This window comes from Platalea leucorodia (assembly GCF_965183815.1).
Source record: "Platalea leucorodia genome assembly, chromosome: 3".
NCBI classification, from domain to species: domain Eukaryota; kingdom Metazoa; phylum Chordata; class Aves; order Pelecaniformes; family Threskiornithidae; genus Platalea; species Platalea leucorodia.
Window position 1 is genome coordinate 87,014,370 of NC_138825.1, and position 20,785 is coordinate 87,035,154.

The window sequence follows — 20,785 nt, forward strand, 5'->3', positions numbered from 1 at the left end:
ACACTCTATTTTTCCCTCTGTGGCTTACATTCATTTGACTGTTTAATTTCTGAAAAAAAAAAAAAATAAATGGATTTTGAATACCATTTTCCTATTAGTACAATTCATTTTCATTTTAAAATCACACCAATCACAATGAATCTGTTCGGTATAAATGAGAGCACTGTGGAGATTTCCACAGGAATTGCAGTGCTCCTCAGCCATAATTAATGTATCATTCAACGCATTGTTGAGTTCCTCCTGCATCAGCTACCAAATATGGATTTCCTAATGCCTGTGGAAGAACCATCCAGGCGTAATAAATGCAAAAAAAGAAGAAAAAAATCCCACAAGGAACTGGTCCCCCACCCGCTGAGAAATGCCATGGCCAGAAATCTCCAGTGCTGAGAATCAGCCACGTTACACCAGAACTGAAAGCTCCTCCTGCATGGGTCTCACCTTGTTCTTGGCAAGAACGTTGGCTCCTGCTTTAACCAGCACTTTGGCAGACTGACTGAATCCATGCCAACAAGCTTCATGAAGAGCGGTGTTCCCATCCTGAAGAGCACACACACAAGAGGAGAAGGTTAGGGTGCTGTGTCCACAGGCAGAGTAATGTTACATTCAGAACGCAGCAGCTGCACACCCCACCTGGTCACTTGAAAAATAAAACATTTTCCTTTCTTTCTAGCTTATTTTCAATTTTATTTTTAGAAGAGGCTAAAACCATTGTTATTTATTTTGTTTGGAACTTGGAATTAGTTATATTTACTCCCAAACTAAATTTACAGCCTGGGATTCTCAGCTTCTGGGTTAAGGAAGGGAAACTGTGCAGGACATGGTATGGTTACACATTTCTTTAATTTGTCCTTTAGTGAGCTGAGATCAGACTCTTAAATAAAAAACTATGAGCCTGATATAAAAAAAATAACTGAGTAATTTATATTAAAGAGACGGTAGAGCTTTTTTTCAATGTAACTGTTCCAATTACTTTCAAAGCATCAGATACGTACTCAGGAGTATAAACCATAACTTTCTCTCTGAGACCTTAATATTACTGGCTGGCAAGGCTGCCATCCCACAGGGCTTTGCTTTTGCCTGTTACCTTGTCTTGTCTGTCCAAAGCACACCCCTCTTGAATCAGAGTTGCTATAACATCGGTGTTCCCTACGACAGCAGCCCGGTGCAATGCTGTCTGATCACCCTGCAAAAAAAAGCAAATTTGTAATTGGTACCATTCCCACCTCATTTTGACTCAGTATAAATGCATACCACACACACAGGGGCTGCATCTTCAACACACATACTGTTAAATCCAAGACGCCTTTGAAAACAGTCCCCCTAAACAACTATGATTAAAGTTTCCAAGATTAATGAAGTTATTCAAAGTATCAGAGAGCTACAAACCAACCGTTTACAGAAGTCTGCAAGTCATCACAATCCCATATACAGCGCTGAAGCGTTCTAAAAATATAGTAGTATTAGAAGGCAGAGAATTTAACACATTAGGCACTACGTGTCCAATAATCCACAGTATCTGTAGGGAACTAAAGGGAATTACAGGTTGTCATAATTCATCATAATGATCCTCCAGTACTTACACTAACTGGATGAGGCTCTCCTGTTTTGGCTCTGATTGCTCCATCAGCCCTGCTTAGGATAAGGAGCATGAGATGAGATCGGTCTCTTCAGCACCTCTGGTGAATTTACCAATTAGTGCTAAGAGTGGAGGCAATTTTATGATGAGGACCTCAACTGCAAGATCATCAACTTATTTCATTCAAGCAACTGAGTGATCTTGAGGTCCAAACAACTTTCATTTCTCATTGACCTGCCACGTAGCAGCAACAGGCAAGTTTCTTATATCAGTTTATTTCCTTTATGGCCAAGTTTCCAAAAGAAATTATGCTGATGTGGTCATCTTGTCTGACTGCCCATCTATCTCCCCTCTAACAACTGCTGAACTCATTTGCTGAGCTAGAGAGCCCAAGATTAATTTTCTACAAGCCTTCCAGAAACTGAAGGCTAGGGAGACGCAAACTACTGGCCCTGCCCATCGGGGGTTATCTATATATTTTTGTGTGCGTCTTGGTGAGACCGTGATAAAAGAGGAGGAATAGGAGGATTTATGCAGCAGCATGTAGGGATGCAAGACACTGACCGATGGGAAAATCAGCTGCAGGAGCTCCACTGCTGCCACAAAAACCGGTCTTGGCTTTCCTTTGAAGTTGTTCTGAACCTGCAATGCTGAAGCACGGCCTGCATCCAGGCACAAAGACTAGCTTCAAAGCTGCACACAGCCTTTTCGGGGGATGAATAAAAGGAGTGGGAATCCAATCCACTTCGGCTTATCGAGATAATGGTCACCAAAACCACACGCAGGGCAGAGATATGCAGTGTATCCTGAGGGAAAAAAGCTTGCAGGAAGCTAGTCCTAAATAGATACAAAATTCCTCTGCTACAAATCTTTATCAGATAACACCACGTTATATTAAATACTACAACTAGAGGAATTTCTGTATTTTCTGCTCTACAGTCTACAAGTCTTTAGATAACTGGATAATTTCAATAATTTGTTCTCAAAAGTGATTAGCAGCTGACTTTAAAATTGCTCTCAGTGGGGTTCTTTTGTGCTAATGACACCAAAATAGTTATTCATCCATAAGTGAAAAATGAGCATTGCCAACCACAACCTGTCAGTAAACCTTGTCATGCCAACTGCCACCACCAGTAAATCATTCAATTGGCTTATAATCATGAAGCTGATTTTTAAAAATTGTGTTGAGGGCTTTTTATTTTTTTAATGTGCCATCTATGTTTTGTCTCTAGAGGTCCCATATCCATACTTTTGTTCTTGTCCCTATTAAGACTGGAAACGTATTTTGAGATTTTGAAGAAAGACAATAATGGTTCCAGGAACTGCGACTTTCAGAAAAACATGAAATATTGGAAAACTGACAGGACTGCAAGTTCTCTGAACTTGCGTATTTATTCCAAATTCAAAGATAACAAAAATGTTATGGAAAATGTCCAAAATACACCATCTCACAAGTGCAAGTGTCGGATAGTTTCCAGTAATTATCGCTGCACAGAAATCTACTCGCTAACAAGCCAGGGAAGAACTTAACACCCTCTTTCGATAGTGCATGGTACTGATGACAGGCACAGCTACTGCTACTGCAGCAATGGGTCATGTAGACAGTGCAAAGGTCATTTTATCTGACTACCATGAAGTGGAAAGTAATTTGTCAACCTATTCCTGCCAACTGGTATTGCTGCTGCAGCAGCAAAACTGCAGAAGATATTATAATAAAGACTAAAACAAGATGACATTTGCCATTGTGACGGATGGAGCTTGAGCAATGAATGGTTGGTTCCTACTTCTTTACAGTCTGGAAAATTGATCCTGGAGAAGACCAAATTGGGGGCAGGAATGGACTGTATTGGATTTAGTTTGTAATTAAGGATCTGCTCGCTGGGTCAGTTTAAATCAAGGCTGTTCTTGTCACTTCCCCAATGCCAACACAGTAATTGCAATGAGGTCAAAGGCCATTCAGCTTTTTGGGGTTTGTAGACATGACAGCTACTTCTCACGGCATCTCAGTTAAATTAAAAACAAACACGTATTTGGAAAGTTGGAGGCGCACCTCACTGCTGCAGGAGCAGGTCTCTCTTGGGGACCCCAGCCCATGTGCTGGGGGGCCATTCGCTGGGGCTGCAGATTGGCACTGGGGCTGCTTCAGCCATGCATGGGCTGTCTCGTACCATATTCTGGTCCCCGAAATGGAAGCCCGGGTAGGTGAAGGGACACAAGTCCCGCAGATGGCAGGCTCAGGTGCCTCCTGCCCAAGGTGTGGGCTTTGGTGCATGGTACACAAGCATGGGGAGAGCCAAGCATCTAAGAGTGAGGTCCAACCAGCACCCTGACCAGGTAAATAAATACCTCATCCACATTAACAGCGAGTGTCAAAGGATATCCTGAACCCTGCCTCACTTGGACTCAGGCACCTCCCAGTGAAGAGATGGCAGGTATCAATGTCCTGGTGAAGGTCCCTACCACCCCCAGGCCCTTCAGCCAGCAGGGCAGGACCTGGTCAACCGTTCCCCCGGGCCTCAGCAAACACATTAACGTTAAACTGCTTAAGGTGCTGTGGAAGCTGAACCACCAGATTGCGATTGCCTCTGCGTGTGAGTCACTGAGCGACCCAGCCCCAGATGGCATAGCCCACCTATAAATAATGCTGCCTGCACCGCTGCATTTCTAACCTCTCTTGCTTCCCCATTAGCAGAGGAGCAAACCCCCATCTTGCCTCTTATGGAGTCAGATTAAACAGATGAGTTATATTTTTTCACAGTCTGAATTTTCAGACAGTGTAATCACTGACTCGTGCATCTCTTTATTAATTCCTAAAATAACTGTCTCTGAAAGCACTCACCGCAGTTCTGCCTTTAGCAAGGCATCAGGGGGCTGTTCCAGAGGCTCAGAGAGAAACTGCACTGGTAAATGCATATTAACTCCCCAGACTATTATGCTGGGCACAACTTACAATCCTATGTGTAAGTGATTTATGCCTTAGGAACAGACCGCAGATCAGCAGCAATGAAGAGAGATTACTCCAGTTCTGTGCCACACAGATGTGACCTTGACAGAAACAACAGAGTCTGCCTAAGCGCAGATTTGGGCTGGAAACCAAAAAGACACTTAGGCGCTTAAGTGAGGCTTGGTAGAAGTAAGGCACTTAAGTCTACAATGGTGTGTCTTAAATCCCCTTCCTCAGCTGCTGCCTGGCCCTGAAAGAAAGTCAAACTTGGCTGTTTCCACTCCAACACCCCAGACATCTCGGCCTGCACGCCGCCACAGGGCACCGCAGTCGTGGTGGCACCGAGGAGGTGGTGGTGTAGCACACAGCCAGCGCTGCTGCAGCCCCTAACCCAGCCGTCTCCCCTCCTCTCTCTTGCTCTGCGAGCGCCCTCGTTGCACCCTTGCTGGAAGAAGCTCCACGCAAGTTGCAGATACACCCACTGCCCTTTGAAACGAGGCCAGCGAAGGAGGTGGCCACTGGCTCTTCTGCAGCAGCCCAGAGATTATGGTACTCGCCCAGCTTGTCTTGCCATGAGGGTGCTGCTGTGTTGAAAGTGCTCCATCTTTAAGAAAAACATCCGTATTCACTGAGATAGAGAGAGGGAGATGCTGGTGAGAGACCAGGATGGGAGCCTGCATCCCCTGGTGCAGAGGGTGAGGTACTGCACGCCCTGCGCGCTCTACCTGTACTGGGGCTATTGCACAGCAAGGCCCAGCACCAACACGTACGTTTCCAAAGTGTGAAACTGTGCTCTTTACAGAGAGCTTAAACGCCTGCTTTCAGGAGAGGGCTACAGGCTGGGAGTCCTGAAGAAAGGCAGATACTTAAATCTTGACCTTCTCCATGGATTTTGGCATTACCCTTCCCCCTTAGCACTTCTGTGTTGGCTACGCTGGTGGTGCTTGCTCAGTGTCTTGGTGTTTGCAATTACCTCCTCGAGTTTCTTCACTTGCTGACTAACTTAAAGCAGTAGATGCAACCACTGGGACCAGGCATAGGAACTGGATAGGCATCTATTTTACATCTGAAGTTCACCCCAAGGGAAAGGAAACAACACAAGCAACTTACAAAAGGGTTTCAGGTAGATATTAGTACTTCTGCCAGCTCTCCGAGTTTATTGGAGTCTCTATTATAGACTCTATGGCTCAAATTTAATGAGATTGGTTTACCCTAGTTTGTAACACATTACTTTTTCCTTTCGCCGATTTAAAAAATACTGTAACCACCATATTTTGTTTTCCTGCACACTTGAATTCTCCACAGCGTCCATCAGTTGTACGATCTCCTTTAAAGCCCCTCTCCAGTGTCACACTTTGCCTTCTCACTGTCTTTCCGTGTTTGCAGAAATCACCACACAAACTGTCTTGCTACAGGAGAATTGCACCAAAATAACCAGCAAAAACTCATACCTTCAATCCCCAGCACAAAGTGCTGGACAGCACTTGCAAAGTCTTATACTATGAAATCAAACCCCTAAATTCACGGCAGAAAGTTCAAAATATTTTTAAGTTAAAATACAACCAAGTGTTAAATACTCGCAGGAGCATACAAGCATACATGGATATCCTGAAGCAGCCGTACACAAAGGCAGCTGAATTTGCCCTAGTGTTTCTCAATGTCACTGTGCTGCTCTTCTCCTTCGCTAAAGAAAGGCAGCCATCGTGATACACAGTACGAACTTCACTCTGAATGATAAATGATGATGCATGACCAGCAGAAGTGATCAAGACATGAACAAACAATCATGAACAAAACAAATTACAGCTTAAATGAGACTGAAATGGGAGTACAGGAATAAGCCACTTTGCATATTTACATTCAGCTAGAAATGATTACGAACCCTGGGTTATTGTTCCATTTGAAAGCAATTTTCTGCTTCTTAAACTGGAGCTTCCAGAAGGGAAGTTTCGGGGCCTTGGGCCTTTTTTTTTAATTAACTTGTTTTCCCAGTTAGATTTTCAGAGAGCGCATACAGGGCAGGAAACTTGATGCAGAGCACCCAGCGCAAAGCCCGCCATGCAGTCATGCACCGCAGAAGAGCTCGGTCATGCCAGACCGCCAGGCCAAGGCTTCACAGCATGCAGCCATGGGAGATGTCAAGCTCAAGGCAGGGTTGATGCACAAGATTTCTAACCTCCTTCTCTCTCTCTGATCTTCTAGGTTCCTTCCTAGCCTTTCTCTTCTGGTTTCTCTTATCTTTTTCGTCCTTGATTTCCTTCACCGGGACAACTTTCTCCTTGACTATTTCTGAGGTGTGTGCTGTATGGATACTCATTGACCATTCAGAGATGGCATTGGGATCCCAGTAAGAGTTTTCAGTATTGGCAGGGAGAAGGAAAGAGTTAGCTCCCGGGGTGGCGTACTCTACAGAGCTGGACTCCACCGGTTGAAATTCATAATAATCCCACTCCAGGCCACTGGAGGTCATTCTTCAACTAATTCTTACGGCTCTTACCGTGTTTTAAAGAATGTATCTGTAGAACATGAAGTGAGTGTTTTACTCTCTCCACAACATTTAGAAACTTTTAAATTTCTGCTTATCATGTGGCAGATGAAACATTAGTCTTGCATTCGTTCATTAGCTAAAGAGAGTCAACTCCAAAATAAAATGTGTTTAGGTTTCTCTTGTTGTTTAGGAAAATAAAATATAAGTCATCTTTTTAGAATCTGGAGATTTTTGTGTTATCACAGTAATGCCACAGACAAAAATCAACTAAGTAATTTACTTTTCAATTAAATATGATACTCCCCACTCTCACGAGCCATTTCATCTCTGAACCTAAATCTGTATTCCTGAAAAACAGCAATGAAATGCACAGATGTTAATCAACACTTGAAACTAAGACGCCTTCATTGACAGATAAACACACAGTAAAAGTGACCGAAGGCATCATCAATAGATTGCAACTAAAAGAGAATAAGAATGTATTCTGTGGGGCATAAATAAAGTGTAAAAATGAATTATACAAGGAGAAAACATAAATAGAGAACCTTCTTTGAAGACCTATGTAAAAGGAAAGCAGAAATATTTTAGTTAATACCTTTCACAAGCAAAAATCTTCACTTGGAGTTTTAGCCTTCCTCCACCTCTGAGACTAATCCAAACACACCCTCTGAGACTCAGCAACTCCTGAGGCTCTCCTCAACCCCAACCAAATTACTAGTACTAAATACAGAGCTAAAATCAAAATACATTTTAAAGAAACAGTATCTGTGAATCAAGCATGCATCTATTCTGTTCAGATTAGTCACCACATTTAGAAGAGGTATCCAGTTGTCGTGAACAAAGCCCCTGAGGAGTTTGCAAGGCACATGAAAATAGGTCTTCTATGAGCTGAATATTTCTACAGTGCAAGACTCTTTGCTAAACTGCAATGATGCTAAACACTGATTTACTGGTTTTCTATTATGGCTATCACATTTACATATAAACAGCCTAGATTTTATTCCTAGAGGATTAAAAAAAACCCACACTTACTCTAAAAACAGTTTCCACAGAAACACAATTTGACCAAATCAGTGGAAGTTCGTGCATTCTTAGAGCAGCAACTTGCTTTTCTCAGGAAAATTGACTGTACGTGTAAAGTACCTGCAATTTTGTCTTAAATACCTGATGAATCATTTTTGCTGGGAGAAGTTGAAAAACATACTCAGGATACATCTGAATAAGCTGATACTCCCATTACACTTGCAAATCTGCTCCATTTCACACATGGGCATAGGGAAAGAATAAAGAGCGCAGGAAGCAAAGTTTCTTCCTAGAAAAACAAGTTTCCCCATAGAAAGCTGGCTGCACCGGTACCCCAGTCCTAAGCTTGTCAGACAGACTGCTCACGTCTCACAGGGAAGCAGCTACTCATGCAGAGAAGGAAACCAGTTTTCCAATTTCTATAGATATTTAAGACACTCTAGATGCAAACAAATGCCTAAGGGGATTTTCAAAAGGCACCTAGACATTTCTAGTGTCCTTTTAACAGTCATACAGGTGCCTCTACTAACCACCTTTGGACCTCTAGGTCCTTTGAAGAATCTACACCTTATTTATTACAGGGGGAACAAAAGCAACCTGTTCTCAAACTTGTTGCAGTGTGCTATCAGAAGTTAGCAACGAATGTGAAGAAGTCATGGTTATTCAACTGCTGTTGCACATTTCAGCCTACACCTTATTCATCAGAGTGAAGTAACTAAAACCATGTTACTGGTCACTCCAACGTGCCTTAAAGCCTGGTCCAAGATTAGAACCACCCTTATGGGAAACTGAGAAATTCCAATAACTTACATATTTTACTGGATGAAAGCAAACTACCATTTGCTAAATTCAAAGCTGATTTTATTGTGCTGATGCCTCGCCACACGACAGCCTCACAGATGCGACCACCCCCACATCAAGCACGGCTGCCAACGAGACGACTTCCCTGTGATCCCACATGGTGCTCTGGGCAGCTGCTCAATACTCTATGCGCTGTGGCATGTGTCTACACAAAAAGCATCTCCCACTTTGGGCAAACAACGCAACAGATTGTGTCCCCTACCTGACATCCTCCAGTGGGTTCCCATGTGGTACAACAAGCTCTTACTTAATTTCTACACCAAAAGGCAGACGATGGCTCTCACTGCCACTCACACCAGCCTGGCGCAACCAGAGCTTTTATAAAGAGCTCTTGAGCACGAGGACCAAGCTATTGATTGAAGAACACCACATTTGACTTTGTCTCCCATGCAGTTTTGCATCTCCAAATTAGAAAATAGAGAGACAGATTTTGTTTTAATTTAATCCTACTTCAAAGAAGTGAACGTCTACTCTTATTTGCAAGTTACCTTCTCCTCTCCACCCCAAGCGAGAAGGTTATATCTACTCACGTCATCCTGAATATCCAGGTCACAGCCCGCCTTCAACAAAACCTGGACAACATGGAGATGACCCTTGTGGGCAGCAAGATGCAGGGGGGTCCGGCCATGCTATGAATGAGAAGAAAATAATAATACCTTAAGGTGAATTTTTATGCATGGTTGTTGACCAGAATTTTATTCTCTTTTCCTCATTCTTCTGTTCACACTTCTCTCTCTGAAGCCTGCAAAAGCAGCAGTTGGCATGTATTAGTGTACCAAAGGCTTTACCTTAGTTTTGTGCATGCTGAAAAGTCCTCCTCCCCCTTCTGCAACATTTCAGTTTATCCCAAAGATACTCTACAAAAGGGATATTATATTCACGTAAGGATACTTCCTTACAAATTCAGATCCAGCTTTGTGTCCATGTCTAAAGAGAATTCATGACCCTTTTGTTTCTGTCCCTCTGGAGTGCAGAGTTGTCAACCGCTTTCAACTTCACTCTGTACAATGAAGTTGCAATAGCAGGCTAATTCATGTATTGTAATGGGTACCATCTGTATAGATGTACTGGGTACCATCTGTGATGGAAATAAGAATTACTGGACTGTTGTGTATGATGGACACTCTCTTTAAAAGGAAGACTTGCAGTCACTCCAAGTGACTTCATGTGTACGACAACCAACCTCATTTTGCCAAAGATCTGTCAGGTTTTTTTAGACAATACTTATTTTTAAACATTACCAAGCTCTAATCCACATGAAAGTAAGAGTATAAAATAGTCATGAGTAATTCAATATATAGTGTACTCAAGGACAGTACTCTAATAAACAGAAGGACAGAAGAGCTTTCATTAGTGAGATGGATACATGATCTATGGTTTTAGGAGGGGAAAAAAAAAGATTGAAATTTGACAGTAATTTTTTTTTTTTTTTTAAAATAGCATCTCCCCAACAAATGGATTCCAAAAATCTAAGTGAAATTACAAGAGGAAAACAATAGTTACTTGTAACTGAGCCCCGCTTGATCATCCTTTGGTAGAATTTAAAATTAAATATTTCAGGACAAGGGGAACAGCCTGCTTCTCCTACAAGAGGCATAAGAATCGATGTGAAAAGAGGCTCAAAGAGTGAAGAGATTCTAAGAGGCAGTCTGGACAACAGAGGAGAACTACAACAAGTGATTCCCTAAAAAAATTAACCAATACCACCTGAAAAAGAAAACTTGTAAGGGAGAATCAAGAATTAACTCCTGCTCTAGGAAGTATATATCTGTATGTGTGTGTCTGTATAAAATCTCAAAGCATCAACATGAAAAGCAAGTGAAACACCTTACGAACTGTTAAAACAGCAACACTCTCAAACTGTTCATTGCAAATTTTATTTCATTGCAATTAAGAAAACAGGATTCCAGCCATTGCTAAAAATCACAGAGTATCTTCACAAAGAATCCCGTTTTCTTCACCAGGCGTTTTATGAGACAAAGAAGAGTTACATTCCTTTTCACCTGTATCTGTTATATATCTATTTCTTCATTACTGCTGCTGTGATTATCTATTTTTCCACGCAAAGGAAGATAAAGAGCCCTAACAAATCGGCTACAGAAGGAGAAAACACCTCAAAAGCTGGCTGACTATTAGTGGCCTGAAGTAAGAAGAAGGCAACAACCAGCTTTTGAGGTTTTAAGCAACTTGTCCAGCGGGAAAGCTACTTCAAATAAATAAAAAAACAAGCTCAAGCCAGGATTGTTTTCACACAGCAAATCCCAAACCCGCATAGATGGTAAAGGCTCGGGAATTCAGCCTCTGCAGAGCAAAAAGGAAAGCCAGCCTTGAAATCCACAGAACACCTGGGGACAAGATGTTAATGTCATTACTGACTAGTTATGCCGTGCTTTAAAAACATTAGAAGTTGATTAACTGTACTACATTATTGATGTGAAGGGCCAGACCTAAGGGAAAAGTCCTCACCCACGCTGACACATGGGTCTCTCAGAACCCAAGCGTTGTCTCCTGTTAGGCAGCAGCAGCTTGGTCCCAGGCGGGAAACGTCCGTTCCTGCCCTGCTGAAGGCGTGGGAAGGGCTCGCTTTCGGCTCTCACCACTGCCCCTGGGTGCCATCCAGCCTCCTGCTTGGGCGCTTCTCACTCGACCTGGCCATAGGTGCCTAAATGCCTGCCCCTACGGCGAAGGGCACCAAGCATGCTTCCTTCTCCATCAGCCTGGAGGAGAGCCAGAGCTATGTTGCTGTTCCAGGTAACTTGACAGCAGGAGGCATAAAAGTCTCCAGGCAACACGGGAAAAATAAAAAAAAATTAAAGAAAATAGAAAAGAAAAAGAAAAAAAAAAAAGCAGCCACATTGACAAATCATTCCCAGCTATGAACAATATGTTTGGATTATAAATATGTGCTCCAGCACGTTCAGGTTTATGGGTTCTGACTTTCTACATTACTTAATGGCAATAAGTAAATCACCTAATCCAGGCATCTCACTTCCCGGCAGGTTACTAATATATCATGAGAACAATTTATTGCAACCTGTGCATGGAGCAGAAAAAATCCCAAACAAACCCAACCTGAAGCCAGCTCATGTACTTTAAAAGGAAAACAGCATCAACTACATGAATATATCCCAGCAGGGAAACTTTCTGATAAGATAACCATCTCTAACCACTGAAAAAATGCTGAGGTGCAGCCAAAGGTACTGTGTTAAAAATAAACTATGAAAACAGAGTATGAGTTTATTTCAATACGAGGGACGTGTTTTCCTCACCCAACACACCTTCCTAGGCAATCGCCACACAGGGCATGCAGAAGCACAAGAAAAGGTTGCAAAACCACATGAGATCCAGATCACCTTGAGCTGCCCATTCAGTGCCTTAAGGCACACTAAAATAAAGCCGCCCCAGGGAACAGGCTTATCCGGAGGAGGCTGCCCTTGCGCCCGGGAGCACCAAGCACTCCTGTCACTGGGACCAAGCCGTCCCCCATTCTGGATAGCTGGGCAGCCTCCCCGTGCTCGTGGCCACCCACAGGAGATGGGTGCTGGAGGAGGAGAGGGCGCTTGGTGGAAAAGACCACCGCGGGGCCAGGGAGAGCTGCGAGCAAGGGTTGCCTGGCTGTTCCTGCCACTCTGCGAACAGAGATTCACCTTAACTGTGCTTTTCCCCTGTGATCATCCCCAAGCATTCAAAAACTTCAGCCACATCCCCAAAACTCAGGTTTTTGTTTAAAAAAAAAAAAAAAAAAAAAAGGGGGGGAAAAAAAAAAAAAAAGAGTTATTGAAACAGAAGTCTAAAGGATTATTTTTATTCCAGAGGGTTTGTGTGTTTCAAGATTCTCTAACCAAAAACATAGGTTCAGAGACATCCCACCTATTGGAGACCCCTAGAGAGAGCCCTTCAGAGACCAGAACTATGGCATACATGCTGTCCTTGAGCTCTTCCTACTATAAAGGGACACTATAAAGGACAACTATGACCCTGGGAGAGTGGGAAGGAGGATCAATTCCAGCACATTACACTGATTAGAGGCTCAGGCTTTTGGAAGAGCACCGATCCTCTCAAGATTAATCATAACCCTGCAAGAACTGGCAATGCCAGATTTTCTTTTTCTTCCCAGTAACATCAAAATGAGAGGAGAGATGGGTGGTACAGCTGGACAGTGTTCCAGTACAGGAAACTGAAACACTGGAAAAACGCTCCCACCCACCTCCCCACACAAACACGTACATATATACACACATACATATGTACATACACACCAATCCAGAACAAACTATGAGGGAGAGACAAGGCGATTTGGGTGCCCCTCATGCTGTGATGACAAACTCAGAGCATCGCAATCTTTGGAGAGAAACTTTGAACAGGTCTGTGCCATGGTGAGAAGCCCCAGCAGCGACAGCCAGAGCTGCTCTTGCCTGCTTCTGATCTTCTCCTTCGTGTCTGCAAGTCAAACCGACAGCCCTTTACACCAGCTGTGAAGGAGACTGCTGATGGGCTAATAGGACTTTCTTTTTTTTAAATAAATTTTTTCTCTCACAACAATGCATCCTACCCAAAATATCTAGGAGGAAGAGGGAGGAAGGCAGACAAATTTTCCTCTGCACGTCTCCTCTCCATGAAGACATTTCGCACTCACCGCTGCAGCACCAAAGAGGGGACTTACCTACGGGGCCTAGTGGGAGAGGAAACATATACAAACAAGAGTGTCTCCTATAGATGCTCATTGCAAGGAGACAACACTAAAACCAGAGACTCCTTAACGTGCAGATTACTGACTTAAAAGCTTGTGAGCATTTCCAAATATGAACTGTAATGTTTTGGGGGTTATTACAGAAATACAAATGAGAGACTGCTACAATTTGGGATTAATGAACCAATAAAGCAGTCATTCATATAAAAAAATACGCAATTTGGACTTCTATTCAAATGTAAATAATTGTTTCAGCAGGCAACAAATCATACAAATCCTCCTGTGTCATGGGCTTATTGACAAAATAAATGGGACCTATTGCATCAAGGCTGCAACTTCTAACAACCGTGACGCGCTGCTATAGCTATGGGGTGTATCAGCTTGCAGCCAGGCACAGTAAACAGCCACATGAATTTCAGCAGTAAAATGCAAGGGTAGGGGTTTTGTTTGTATTTAATCTGTATTCTAACTTCCAGACGTCGACAGGCTGCTGTCGATACATGGGGTTTAAAAGCAGAATTTTCTTAGAGCAGCTGCCAGTGTATGCACTCTGCAACCAAATCCATACAGGGGGCCTTAGCACCACAAGCCGCAGGATCTTTCCTTGTGTTTATGTATTTGTAGATATGTTTATGCAAGTCCATTCAGTTCTCCATCTTATCCTGCTCTTGTGCTGCACAAGGCTTGTTATTTATTCATCCATTCTGCACTTACACAAAAACATGCTTATCCACGTTTTATTAGACAGCTTGAAAACAAAACCCAAGTCTTGTCACGTTGTTCACGCTGATGATTTGTTAGACCGTTCTCCATGAATAACCTGCACGCTCAAGTCAGCAGAAAGGTTCTCATGGACCTCAATAGGCATTCAGCAAGTCCCTAAATGTTTGCTAGTCCCCTTTAATTTATTTTTATTTATTATTTAAAACAGACACAAGTAGTTCTTCAAACTGAACGAACACGAAAATGTGAACGCACCAAAATATATTTCTTATTTTGTTTCTGTCTTAACTTAAAACAGAAGAAAAAAAAGATTGTTTTAAATAACTCAACATGCTCTGAAGTTGAAATCCTGATGACAAGACTACAAGTAACCAAGCATTATGAAAGTGTTGCCATATGGCAGGTTTGTAACACAACTAGTTGAAAATTAAATCAAACAAACAAACAGAATTATTGAATCAAAACAGAAGCACTCCCTTTTTCAGTTTTTTCCGAATTATCATCACTTCTCTGCAGAATTCAATTTCATAGCTATGATCTTAATGGTACGCTCTGCAGAAAAGCTACATTCTGCTTCCCTTTGAAAAAAATATTCATAAAACCCCTGGTGCTATATGAACTACATTAAAACTGCTTGTACTACCTTTATGACTTCCTCTGGCAATCTTTTACGTTTAACAGAGAAGCAGCATACTCTTCTGTGCCCGCCTGCTAATACACAGCTTTTTCTGACCCTATTAATTCTCACTGTCAAATGCTACGCCCCACGCTGCAATGCCCCAGTGAAACCCAACACCCAATAACACTTTTTGGGGGGAGCTGTAATGCAGAGGTTCAGACCTGGAAATTACATCTCTGGGCATGGAGCAAGCCCACGTTAAGGGCTGCCGTTCCCCAGTAGTGCCTTGTTTCAGCCAGGCATCCTTGGGATACACCAGAAGCTGATGCCTGGGAGGTGAAATCCCTCTTCTCTTCATCCTCCAGGCACCGTTCTGGGGACCAGATCAAGAGAAAAGCCGACCTGATCCGAGATGTCACTACTACCGTTTCTCCTGGGCCACTCCTAGGAGCTCTCAGCCCTTTCCCTAACCTATCTCAACTCAGAAAATCCAAAGAAAAATAACCCAGGAAAAGGAAAACAACATCCGAGGAAGACAGCAAGGCAGAGAAGCTCAACAAAGTCCAAGCGCTTTAATGTCGAAGATGCAGCTGTCAATAACTTTACTGAAAGAAAGCTCTACCACAAAAGGACTGAAAGATGGGACCAGCTTTATTGCTTGAAAGAAAAGACTTAATTGTACCAGGCTCAGTTCTTAATTTTCCAGCTTTTGCAGCATATTCACCAAAATACTTCATAAAGACACTTGCTTGTTGGATCAGCCAATTTGTATGATCAGTTGTTCGGGGTGTTTTTTGCCCTTTACAAAAAGAACACAACTATAAATTTCAATGCCTGTGAAGAATGTCAGACAAAAAGGCACAAAACCAGAAATCATCTCTTCGTCCTACCAGGCAGAGCAGGAACAGAGCACCCTGGTCAAGAAAATGCCCGAAGCAGAGACATGAAGCAGATCCAGACCGTCTCTTGGTCACCACCCCACATGGTTGGTGGCAGAGATCCCAGCACCAGGAGAAGCGCTTGATGTATGTGCAATGCAGGGCCACCAGCCCTCTCTCACTCTGGGCTCCCTGGCGTCAGATAATCAACAGCACCGTGACCTGCTGGCCATCAGCTCTTCTTTACGTATTTTAAAAGGTCCCAAACCTGGAAGGAGCCCCAGTGTCCCTCACTGGAGTCAGGGAAGATGGCAGAGTGTACACTTCCATATTGACTTCACCTGCACAGATGCCTTGCTAGTAGCACTGTCAAAACGAAACAAGTGCATCCCTGAGGAAACACTGAAGTGAGCACCTGGACACACTGATTCTCCATTGAATTTTGATTCTTTCATATTATGCTTCTTCTGAAATCATGTAGTTAGGAGGTGACAAAAATTCAATACTATTTTGCAGCTGAATTGTTGTTTACTGAAGCAGCAATTAACCACGTCATATGACCTTCCCTGTATATGATAAAAATAGAACTGGACGAGCTTGCCAGCTATCCAGCATTTAATAGTACTTGGTTCGTTACAGAAAATATGCTTCATTTTTCTTAAGCCATGCTCAATTAATCCAGTTTGAATAAAGAACTTTAGAGCATTTAGCTCTAGATCCTGGTCACTTCAAGCTGTGGTTCTGCATGGTGTTTTTGCACAAGAATTGGTCTATGCTTACAGATGCGTATCAGAAATAAATTTTAAGCCTGAAGTGGTGTGGGAACTTGTTCTCTCCTTCCAAAGAGCTTTGTCTCTGCATGTCTTCCTCCAATAAAACTCTGACAGAATTCAGCAGGAATTTTGGCTGAGAAGTACAAATCCCACCCCCCCTTTTTTTTTTTTCCCTTTGGATCAAATCCCTAGAATTTAAAATTAATTTGACAGAACAAACTGAAGACTTTGAACAAAAGCAGAAGACATACAGGTATAAGAGAATTAAGGCACGCACGTGAATAAATTTATTTTTATGCTTCATTTGCAATGAGTTTTATCTTGGGGAGGGGAGAGGGCTCTGGGTTTCAATTTATCTGAAAGCTTCATCAATAATTCTCTGCTACAACAAGCATTCCATCTAATTTCCATCCTAAAATTAACAACCCCTATACTGAAAGTAGTTCTCATTTCGCACCTCTTCTGCTTATTGAAAGAATGCAGAAGAACCTGGGCTCTCTGATGGCTAAAAAATCCCTTCAAATTTCCAGTTTAAATATATCTGAGGCTAATCCATACATGCTTGCTCCTGTGACAACCTTGTCCTTGACTTTAAATGGCCCTTTCTCCTTCCTTTGTGTGTCGCCAGATTAGCAAGCCAAGCTCTTCCAGGGTATGTTTATACAGCCTTTCATAGGCAAATATGCACATGCTCTCCCTATGCAGCTAGCTGGCTGGGTGAGAGCCAGATGCAAACTGGATGCTGTGTAGACCTGGATAGGACATTACTGAGCCTGAACTGATGGGCTTTGATGAGGGCAGCAGCTTGGCCTCACGCTTCTTGGTTCACATTGAGTTCACCTCTATCCGGCTCACAGCACAGGAGGAATAAGTGCCTGAGCACCTCCAAAATACTCCACATATGTAGCCTCGGTCGCTCCTCTGAGAGCCTCTCCACTCCTCTGTGCACTCCACAGTCTTGCTGATCTGACTTGATCTCTTCTGAGCAGGGCTTGTCACCGGGCTACCCAAGTACCTCGTCTGTGCTGTCTGCTGATGTGCCAGGATGCATCCCGAATGACAAGAAGGATAGCTTTTGTCATCCCCCCTCCCTGGGCTCCACGGGGATGACCCACAACCTCTAGAAAATAGCTACAATCCCATAGCGCCAGATCAGCTACAGGGATGGCCTCGGAGCCCACTGGTGAGCACAGCTTTCCAACACCAACACGCTGCACCTGGGCCCAGTTTTGCCACCCAACGAGCTTTGCTTTGATTTTCCACACAAGGACTGAACAACAAAGCAAGTGCAAGAAGCAGGAAGCCACCTAGATTTTATAGGAAAGAAAAACTTGTCAACTCTACCAAACCTGCATTTTATCAAATTAACCTGATTTTGTGTTTGAAAGTCAGATCTGCACAATTTGCTGCTTATTGTAATTAACAGAAGGCATTGATAACTGCGTAATAAACTACTTTAACAACGATAAAAGTGTCAATTTTGCATTTGAATTGTGGATTATGGCAACTAATTCCACGAAACAATTAAATCAGTGTCATGATTATTCTGGCAACCATTACAAAAGACACCACATTTTACATTCAAACAGTGTGGAAGCTGGATTTGAAATTACATTAATGCACAAATTTATATAAAGCATGGCATCCTTTCAACCATTTGTGTATTTTCAGGTAGGTCCCTCAGCAGTCTAAAAGCTCATGATCTTAAAAAGCAAAAACAAAACCAAACCAAAACAAAACACCAACACAAAACCCCGAACTACCATTCAGACATCTGTAAGTCAGTATTTCCTCATCTATTACTGACTACCTTTAATAGGTGTTCATCAGCTACAGAGCTGCTTGGACAACAGAGCCAGGCAGGCATCTTTATGGGACCATTCATGTTTATTACATCTGTGCTTTATATCTACCAACAAGAGGCCACTTAGTTTTGGCAAACAAAACTTACAAACACCAGTTGTCCTTGGATCACTTCAGCTTTCAAAATAAATACTATCTAGAACTCAAACACTGCAAAGGGTTTGAAAACAACTGTCACCTACAGATAAAAAGAGGAAAAGACACATCACTTATCAAATGTATTCACATTTGCTTTCTATCTGTAAATATTAGCTCCCAGACATATATAATGTTCAAAACCAATATGGAAATACAAATAAAACTGGACATGATGGAGAAAAATAGTTAACCAGAACAGGACATCCCAAATTTTATGTTACAGCTCTAAAGATCTAACTTAGCTAATTCTTTTAAGGGTTTTTGCTGATCAAACCTTCTCTGCAACAGCCACTTCTATCTTATCTTTTATATGCTAGTATTATTTATAACATGTTGAGAGTTAGGAATAGGTGAATGTCAGTTTGAACTCTCTTAAAATCTAAGCAGAAATCCTTTGATGCTGACCTTATCTCGATGGTACAGGGAACACAGTTTGCAACCCCGAAGTTTGGAACTGACTGGGGACTACAAGGCACGAATCAACAAAGATGCCAGGTATAAGCGAGGCTGCTGTATCAAGAGACTTCAGCAGCAAGAAACGCTTTCTGCGTATCTTTACCCTACTGCAACAGGTGGCCTTCCCCCATCCCCTCAGCCAGAAAGATGGGCGCTCTGAACCGCCTTCCCTCGACAGTGATGAATCGCTCCATTCATCAGTCCGCACAGCGTTCAAAAGTCAATGCACGCTTTGAAAAATGTTGCTGCCCCTCCGCTGACACACTACGTTTCTAAGGATTCGGCGTTCACCACAGCTGGCGTCCACTGGGAAGTGTATAAATACAAGACATGCACTATACTGTAAATCCACACGAGCTATTGAGTATAAACTTTAAGGAAATCTAAACACTAACCTCAGTCACATTCAGAATGGTAAAGCTACGAGGGCATTTTCACAGACAATGGTCTAGGAGTTATGTTAGTTCCCAGGGATTTCACAAAGCGTTTTTCTCTTGTTACCTTGGTAACCGCTACCTTGGCACCCCTGTTGATAAGCTGCACCACATTCTCCACTTGGCCTTTGTAGGCGGCTACGAGCAGGCGTTCTGAAAGCACGGCGACCACATCCTGCTGGCTCATGAATTAGGAGAGAAAGGTTTTCAGGTTTCTTCAGTCCAAAAACAAAGGCTTGAGATCGGTTCAAGCAGCATGCAGGCAGGCGAGGAAGGACCCCAGCTCCCTGGACGGTGACGTTATTGCTATGCCATCCTCTGGACCTGTGGATCAGAAAACAACACTGCCGTCAGCAAGGATTCAGAGACCGAAGCACTGCAGCAGTTCCTCCCCGGGCGTTCGTCTTTGCATCGCTTTGGGAGGGGGCGACAAAAAACTCTCGGAGCCTGCTGAAGACATTGCACTTCTGTTGCAGTGCAGAGGGATGCAGACAGTAGCACATTTTCAATGTGCCCTCATGCCCTTAGTTCGGGACAAAAATCCTTAAACTTTCTGAGAGCTTAACTCTTTTGGCCTAACCTGTATTTGTGTGGCCCCCTTTCATTCCCTCCTTCCCCTCAGGTCTCCCGGACTTTAATTAGCCAAGGACAGGTTAACTAATAGTAACTGCTAATAGTAGCTCAACCTGTGTTGGCCAAGGGGACAAGAATAGGTTACAGTTACTGGCTGCTGATATAAATATACAAACCTCTGCCCTGGAAGGACCGAGTGCAGTCAGCAATTAAAGGCAGCTGACTGTTCTCTCACGAGCATAAAATGCTTCACAGCCTCCCCTGAACCATCCCAAGGACACCTTTGGGAGGGATTGCAAGCTGCAACTGGGAAACACTCATCTTTGCTGTCAGCGAGAAATGATGTTCCCCACGCAGTGCTGACATCGCGCCACACTGACCCCAGAAACAATTCAGGTTTAGTGCTTGTCATGCAAAGTTGTGAGCATGTTCTTCTTCCCAGGCTCCACTGACCCATCCAAGGAACCATCGGAGCTGAAAAGAGATTTCTGATGTAATTCCACAAAATGTATCTGCAGATCACTCTGAGTTGTAGGATCCAGAACCTGCCCAGTTTGAGAGGATTTCAGCTTTACCTGTGCTTTTCACACCTTGGTATTTAATTGTTTCAGTACAGGAAAAGCACCTTCAAGATAGCCAATGTGTATACAGGGGATTTATCGTTCTCTCTCTCTTGAAACATCATTGCACTGCTCCTTATCAGCTACCAGCATTACAGGCTTTGCATAGTCTAAGGGTAATTGGCA

General features: G+C 43.0%; 1 protein-coding gene across 1 annotated transcript in view; it reads right to left on the reverse strand.

Moving 5' to 3' along the window:
- Positions 1–19,653, reverse strand: part of ANKRD6 (ankyrin repeat domain 6) — a gene marked incomplete at both ends in the record, with an annotated part of 35,427 nt that extends 15,774 nt beyond the window's left edge. The window contains 4 exons of the mRNA XM_082305917.1: positions 439–537; positions 1,085–1,183; positions 9,423–9,521; positions 19,534–19,653. Of these exons, the coding sequence (XP_082162043.1) occupies positions 439–537; positions 1,085–1,183; positions 9,423–9,521; positions 19,534–19,653 (417 nt within the window). The remainder of the gene's footprint in view (positions 1–438; positions 538–1,084; positions 1,184–9,422; positions 9,522–19,533) is intronic.
- Between the last annotated feature and the right edge of the window lie 1,132 nt (positions 19,654–20,785).